This window comes from Pelophylax lessonae (assembly GCF_965119305.1).
Source record: "Pelophylax lessonae genome assembly, chromosome: 5".
NCBI classification, from domain to species: Eukaryota; Metazoa; Chordata; class Amphibia; order Anura; family Ranidae; genus Pelophylax; species Pelophylax lessonae.
Window position 1 is genome coordinate 325,937,372 of NC_138772.1, and position 8,058 is coordinate 325,945,429.

Below are 8,058 nucleotides of genomic sequence, written 5' to 3' on the forward strand. Positions count from 1 at the left end.
TTGAGCATCAAGGGGATCCACAAAATGTTTCTTTTGGGGTTTATCTGTTTCTGGGTTTTTAGCCCCTGAATCTCCTTGTGTGGATATAATTCCTGCAAAGGTTTGGGTGGCGTCCGAACTACCGAACGTCCCCCCATCCCTGTCCATCAGACCTAGGTAATTGAATTACCTAGGTCTGATGTTATTATATACCAGGGTGGTCCTTCCACCTTGCATGCAAGTTCTGGGTCTGGTGGTATCCACCTTCAAGACAGTTTTCACAGACCTGAATGCAGCTCTTATAACAGGTTCCGCTCTACAGAAGGTTTGTGGCGAGGACATGGGTTACTCTGGCAGACGCCGCAGGCATCCTAGGGGTACGGTAAGACCAGGATCATCCTCGGCTCAAGCTTCTTCCGCAGTTCCTACGAGGAATCAAGGGCAAGGGTCTTCCAATCAGTCTGGTGGCCGTAAACATCCCTTGGGGTTTACCAATTGTCCCAAGGGCTGATCTACTATCCTGTGTTACAGTTGCTGGTTTTAATGGCTTAGCTATTGAAAGCCAGGTACTGAGGGATAGAGGTTTGTCTGGATCAGTGATCCCTACTGTGATGAAGACGAGGAAGTTGTCTTCCATCAATATATACCATCGTACGTGGAAAGCGTACATTTCTTAGTGTGAGTCGATCGACGCTTATCCTTGATGATCCTTGATCCTTTTCTGTGGCTTTTATCTTAGCCATTCTCTAACGGGGCGTTGAGCAGAAGTTGGCCTTGAGTACCATCAAGGGCCAGGTGTCTGCCTTGGCAATCTTCTTTCAGCGACCCCTAGCCATGCACTTTTCCATACTTTGTCCCGGAAGGTGGCATTCTTGGTGGCTATTACCTTGGCCCGAAGGGTATTAGAGTTGGTGGCACTATTCTGTCGTACTTCCTATTTAGTGGTCCATAGAGATAAGGTAGTTCTTCGTCCCTACAAGAAAAAAAGGGGGCTCAGGACAATTATTAATCACTTGCCGACCGCTCACATGGAGCATACTGCGGCAAAGTGGCTCGACCTACATCGCTGGACTCCTCCCCTTGTGGGCGCCGCGCGCGCCGCCGGAGGCTCGCTCCCGCTGTATTCAGACACAGCGGGAGTCGGGCCAGGGAAGGAGAGGCGGTGATCACCGCCGCTCTTCCCCGATCGTCGGGGATCGAGTGAGGAGATCCGCCCGCTTGTGTAAACAAAGCGGATCTCCTATGTGACAGGCAGGGACAGATTACAGGATTCAGCATAGCTGAACCTGCGATCTGTGCCTGTGTCACACAGTCCCCTCCCCCTACACACGTCAGTAAGCACCAGGCATATATTTAACCCCTTGATCACCAATAAAGTTAACCCCTTCCCTGCCAGTGTCAATATTACAGTAACAGTGCATATTTATAGCACTAATTACTGTAGTAATGTCACTGGTACCCCCAAAAGTGTCAAAAATGTCAGTCAAGGGTCCAATCTGTCTGCCGCAATGTCGCAGTCCCGCAAAAAAAATCGCAGATTGCCGCCATTACTAGTTAAAAAAAACTATAAAAATGATTACATTTCCAGTAGTTAGTAGCTGCGATAACTTTTGCGCAAACCAATCAAAATACGCTTATTGCAATTCTTTTTACCAAACATATGTAGCAGAAAACAAATTGGCCTAAAATGTTAAAAAATTTAAATTTTTACATTTTTGGGGGGAATTTCATATAAAAAAATGTGAAAAATATTGTTATTTTTTCAAAATTGTCGCTCTTTTTTTGTTTATAGCACAAAAAGTAAAAATCGCACAGGTGATCAAATACCAACAAAAGAAAGCTCTATTTGTGGGGAAAAAAAGGACATAAATTAAATGAATATATCAATATCAAATTAATATTAATTTGGATACAGCATCGCACGACCACGCAATTATCAGTTAAAGTAACGCAGTGCCGAATAGCAAAATATGGCCTGGTCAGGAATGGGGTAAAATCGTCCGGTCTTAAAACGGTTAAAAATACGTTCATGGAGAATTTTTTTGTCAAAGACATGTAGCTAAATACATTTTGGCCTAAATATATGACAAAAATTTAATATATTGGATATTTTTTAACTGTCAAAGTAGAAAAATATTGTTATTTTTTCAAAATTGTCGCTCTTTTTTTATTAATATCGCAAAAAATGAAAAGCGCAGAGGTGATCAAATACCACCAAAAGAAAGCTCTGTTTGTGGGGAAAAAAAAAGGACGTAAATTTTGTTTGAGTACGGCGTTGCATGACCGTGGCAATTGTCAGTTAAAGTCGCACAGTGCCAAGTTGCAAAAAGTGGCCTGGACGTAAAGCAGGAAAATCCCCTGGTCCTAAAGTGGTTAAATATTGTAATCTGGTGCTCAGTGAAAAATGGGCTGCTGCTGATAAAAAAGGAATGGTTCCACTTAGTCACTTGGTTCTTCGTCCCTGTCTGTCATTCCTGCCCAAATTGGTCTCTGACTTCTATTTGAATGAGGACATTGTGTTGCCTTCCTTGTGTCCCAAGCCAGCTCATCAGAAGGAATTTGCTTTGCATACCTTGGATGTGGTTCGGGCGATTCGGGTGTATCTGGCAGCTACAGAGTCCTTTTGGAGGTCAGATTCATTCTTTGTGGTTGCACAAGGACCAAGAAAAGGGCTGGCCGCTTCTTTGGCTACCATCTTCAGATGGATCAGACAGACGGTGACTCAGGCCTATTCTATTAAAGGTCAGGTTCTTCCTTTTCCTGTCACGGCGCATTCTACTCGGTGAGTACTTCTTCTCAGTTTCTTAAGTTTGCAAAGCGACCACGTGGTCGTCGGTGCATACTTTCACCAAATTTTACAAAGTAAATACTTTGGCATCTGCGGATGCTTCTTTTGGCCGTAAGGTTTTGCAGGCTGCTGTTTAAGAGGGACTGTTCCCTCTTGAGGGGGTTTTTCTTTACATTTTTATTTCAGATGCGGCTCCTGTGTACCGGTTAAGGCTCCTGTGTCCTGGTTAGGGCTCTTATGTTTAGCCTTGGGTTCATCGTCAGACACAGCACCCACCCCTCTATTGAGTTTTGATACTTCTAATACTGCTTGCTATTAAACTGATTACCTAGAGCAGAGATGGGGGTTATATACCAGCTGAGGATGGCCCATGGGCGTAGCCAGGTGTTTTTTGTTCTGCTTAGTCCTACTCCTGGAGGATGCAATATAACCCAGTAGTTATGATTTATGGAGCGCTGTGTCCGTCGATGAACTCAGAGAAATGGATTTTACGGTAAGTACAAAAATCCCATTTTACCAATTACTGATACGTAGCAATTGTGACCTTAAAAGTAAAAGATAGAGGAAACATGCTATAAAGTCTATTTATGAAACAAAAATTGATGGACTATTGATGTCAGAAGCTTTTGCCCAGTCATCACAAATTCTGACCGTATTTTGCTATTTGTTAATTTCCTATAATTGTCACCTTTAGTGGCCATAATGTGTTTTTTGACCTCAGTCAAGAAAAACTATGCATTGTGGCCACTAGATGGCGCAAACTATTATAGGAAATCAAACTAATAATCAAAGTACAGTCAGATTTCATGATGGTTGGCAAATGTCTATGACATTCATTCAACATTTATTTATTTTTATTTTTTTATTTATATTTATTTATTTTTTTTATGAGCAAATCCCTATGGCTTAAATACACATTGCATGCTAAATAACAAGCGCATGTCATTAACAACACAGGCCTTTGTAGATTTGCATGATAAACAAGACTGCAGCTGCAAAACTGGTGTTGTTGATCATGTCTAGTTGCCATTTCATTTAAGTAAAGATTTTATGGTGTCTCTTTTACACTTTTTTCCCTTGGTCTTTTGTCTCAACCTCTATTCCACTGATATTTGCTCTTCTCTGTGTGCCTTTAACAACCAAATTGTCAGAAAAGTAAATGGTACCATGCCATCATAGAACCAGCCAGTTATGTAACATACTCATTACTGGACCTTAGTTTTTGGAGAGTAGAGCTTGCTGAAACTAAAGATTCTAAAGTTCATAGAGAGAGTAAGGTTTTCTCTGCCATCTTCTTTTTAAGATTAACAGCATACCTTCCTATTAGTACCCTTAATAAAGGTCTCCAGTAGACCAAAGGGTTGCTGTATTTTAACACATTCTTAAGAATACAAGACTGGTGGTGCAACTGACCTTCTGTTCTTTACAATACATTTTATCAGACACACTTTGAGCAATTTTCTGAAGGTCACATTTTCTGTTTCATTTGCAATCTGTGTTATGTTTTTGACTTAGAAAAAGAAAGGTAGGTTGCCTTTTTGTAAAGGTACAGAGCAGGTTTTAAAACATTGCAAATCATTTGAGCTTCATGCTACACACATTTAGTATGTTTGCAAGTGTATCTGTCTAATCAATAGAAATATGAAACAAGATGCAAGCATCAGGAAATATCTGGAAGACATCAAGATCACCAACTTCATATATGACAGTTCACATATCTGTAGCACTGATCTCTTTCATGCTGTCTTGATACATACACACTCTTGTGTATTCCACTTCAACTCTATCTGTTCCAGTAGACCACTCAGACAATATCAGTTCAGTACTCCAGGGAGTCTGCTCAGAGGTTTCTTTATAGAACAGCAGCATGTACACACCAAGTTTTCACTCGTCATTACTAACAATAAATGCAAATTACTATATCTTTTACAAATACAGTTCTCAGCATTGAGAAGATTGAGGTATTTGATAGTATATTTTACATCTGTTAATAGCCTATTTTTATTTTGCTGTTCATTTTAGATTAAGGGAGGCTAAGGCTGACAGACAGGATAATTAAACATTTCACTGTGTCTTACAATTAGTGAAATACTACTTTCTTGGAAAAAAAAAAAAGAAATACTACTTTCTATGGGAACAATCCCAATCTTTTGCGTTGACTCTGTTTGTAAATATCTGTAATCAATAATCCGCATGCTTGCTCACACTTGTTTGTTTATTGCCATTAATACTTTTTAAAGTGGTTGTTAAGTCAGAGAGTAGGATTACTGCCAGGCCACCTGTTCTAATAAGGCACACTACACAGTGTAAATGTTTTTTTAAATGATGCCACTAAATACCTTATTTCAGATCACCTCTGTGCGCTCATGTGACCTCTTGCCACTCTCATCCTCAATCTAAGGGCTACAGCGGGAAGAGGCTGAGATTTCCCTTTGACATCTGCCGGGAGGTCATGTGACCACTGTGCTGTCCACTCTACCTGTTCCACTGTAGTTCTTAGATCAGGGGAGGAGAACAGTGGGAGGTCACATGACTGCACAGAGGCGGTCTGAAATAAGGTATTTAGTGGCATCATTTTAAAAACCATTTACACTGGGTAGTATACCCTTTTGGAACAGAGGGGCTGTCAGTAAGCCTACTCTCTCACTTTACTGCCAGCTACAAATAGCAACAGGAGGGGCAGGGCCGGGAGGAGATCACTCACACACACTGTGGCTGACATGCAGGGAGGGAGGGGGGATGACGGAGGCACGTAAACTGACTATGGCATCATGGATCAGCAGCCATGATTACTGTGGTCAGTTCACCTAGGGGGAGGCAGGATCAACCAGGTTTTTTTTACAGCATAGAAAAAGACAGATTACACAGCATAAGTACTCTGCTGCTTAACCTGCTTTGAAGAAATAGGATCTTTTTTTTTTGTTTTTTTTTTTTTATTAGGGTTACAATGGTATAAATGATATTTCTAGTGCTTCTGTGTCTTACAAATCGGATAAGTGGGGATTAATGTAGAAAGTAACAGTTTGCTTGAATTGAGATTTTTACTAGGTTGGGACGATCCATTGTGAGCAGATGTTCATCATGGACTAGCAATTTGTTCAGCTAAGATAATCTGTTTATGTTTAAATTGCTAAAGGGATCCTCTGGAACCTTTACTAGTCCACTTGCTAGGCCTCTAGTCAGAATTGTGTGGGCCCAATGGAAATCCCACTTCTTTTAAAGGCAGTAGGCACAGGAGATCATTGGGAGAGATTTCCCATCCTCTTTGATGTCATTGTTTTAATAAAGAAGTATTAGCTCTTTCTGCACCAGTTTCAGTCATGATAGTAAAGCCCAAACTCCTAGTATTTATTCTTGGTCTGGATCAGGGACAAAAAAAGTCTTTAAGCCACTAGAACTGCAAGGGAGCCAGACCATAAATAATACATATGGGGCTCTTTGGCTGTCACACAAATCATCCAAAGGGCCCTCATGCCTCCCCCCCTCCAAAAAAAACAAAACACTGCTCTTATCAACAGCTCTGCTGGAGGATTGAGACTTGAGAACACTGTTTATCAGAGCAGTGTTCAAGGGAAAATGCCATTAGAGAACTGGAGATCGGGACAACTGCTTTGTGTGAGATTTCATCAGTCCCACTGTTCTGTGTGCTTTAATAGTTTCTGAAGCAAAGTTAAAAAAGTAAAAGCCTCATAATAAATACTGTATATGCAGCCTGACTGCATTACAGTAATAAATAGTAAGGGTTCAATTGATCTTAAAATAATACAATAAAAGATTATTGTAGATTTTTTTTTTTTTTACAAATGGTATGCATAGCTACACATTGTTGAGTTTATGAAATTTATTTTAATTTTTTGATGTAATTAATAATATACTCTATTCTTTTCCCAGGACCCAGAGAGTTAGTCATTGCTACCGCATTAAATATCGACACATGGAGCGCACTCTGACACAAGACGAAGTCAGCATATTACATAAGAAAATTGGACAATCAGCAATAGAAGAGCTCAGTGTTGAAGGAAGATTTTAAATCAACTTATAAATAATGTAAACTGTTAATCAAGGCTTTCTTGCTTTATAATGTATTAAACAATTGATTTAGTCTGTGGATATTTGTTTTTCAACAGTGTCTTTATGTCTGTTTGTCTTCCTTCTTAGTCTCTAGATACATAGATGTTTTACCTTTTGAATACAAAATGACTTTTTTAAGCAGTTATTGTATACAGATGCTGTAGAGCTTAAAGACACAACTTTATAAATTTGATCTGTGTCCTTGAATAGCATCTACTTGACTTTCTGCAATACGATACCAAGTTTGGCTATCTTACACATTTATTACTATCTCTACTCGTGGTTACCTGCTTGATATTGTGTTTGGGCTTATGGACGCCTTCCAGCTTTTGGCCAGCCTTCAACGCCCCTTAGCAAATCCCTTGTGTGATCTTAAGTATGGAATTATACAGTCTAGTAAAATGCCTGTCCTAAACAAACCATTTACTGGTTATAAAAAGCCAGTATGAACGCAGTGCGGAAACGTAATTCACAAATGGCTTTGAAGCCCTTTGGCAGCACAGATGATGCTGAGAATGTTTACAGTCTATCTCTCTTAAAGACAACATAACTAGCAAGGCCAAAATAATCTGCCGAAGGACAAAAGTGGGAATGAAACCAAAGAATGTTTATTAAACCAAAAAAAATGACTTATGTTTTTAAACAAAATACATTCGGAATGACTCATTTTCCATCCATGATGTATTTTCATTCAGTGAACAAAATGAGCGATGCTTAAATCATTTGGGTTGCTAGTTAATGGCTGATATATAAAAGTAATTTTTTAGTGAAATTGGATGATTGGACCATCTGTAAGGGACAGGCCTTAAGCAGCACCAGAGAATATATATATATTTATATATATATATTTTTTTTTTTTTCAAACAAACAATACTTAACCTGTTAAAAAAACCTGTATTATGGATATATGAAGGCAGCTATTCTTGACTTCTCCTCCTAAAAATATGAAGTCCCTGGCTGCTATGCCGATCTAATGGCCTTAGTATTTTCTATCCCCACTACACTCTGTGTTTGAGATGTTTCAGTTTAAGAATGTTTGATTTTTGATTCATTAGTGGGGTCAGATTGATGGTATTTTTTTTTTCAAACAAATTTCTAAGTGTATGTGATTTCAAGTGACTTCAATCCAGCTGTTAAACGAGAATTTGCGAACAAATTTTTTTATTCAAATTTCTAACAGTGTAAAGCCAGCTTAAGTCGCTGACACGCAGCCTAGACAA

The 8,058-nt window shown here is 39.5% G+C and overlaps 1 protein-coding gene across 1 annotated transcript in view; it reads left to right on the forward strand.

The window, feature by feature from the left end:
- FARS2 (phenylalanyl-tRNA synthetase 2, mitochondrial) overlaps positions 1-6,875 on the forward strand; it is a 697,584-nt gene extending 690,709 nt beyond the window's left edge. Inside the window, exon 8 of the mRNA XM_082257348.1 lies at positions 6,659-6,875. Within this exon, the coding sequence (XP_082113474.1) occupies positions 6,659-6,797 (139 nt within the window). The 3' untranslated portion in view covers positions 6,798-6,875. The remainder of the gene's footprint in view (positions 1-6,658) is intronic.
- The last annotated feature ends 1,183 nt before the right edge of the window (positions 6,876-8,058 follow it).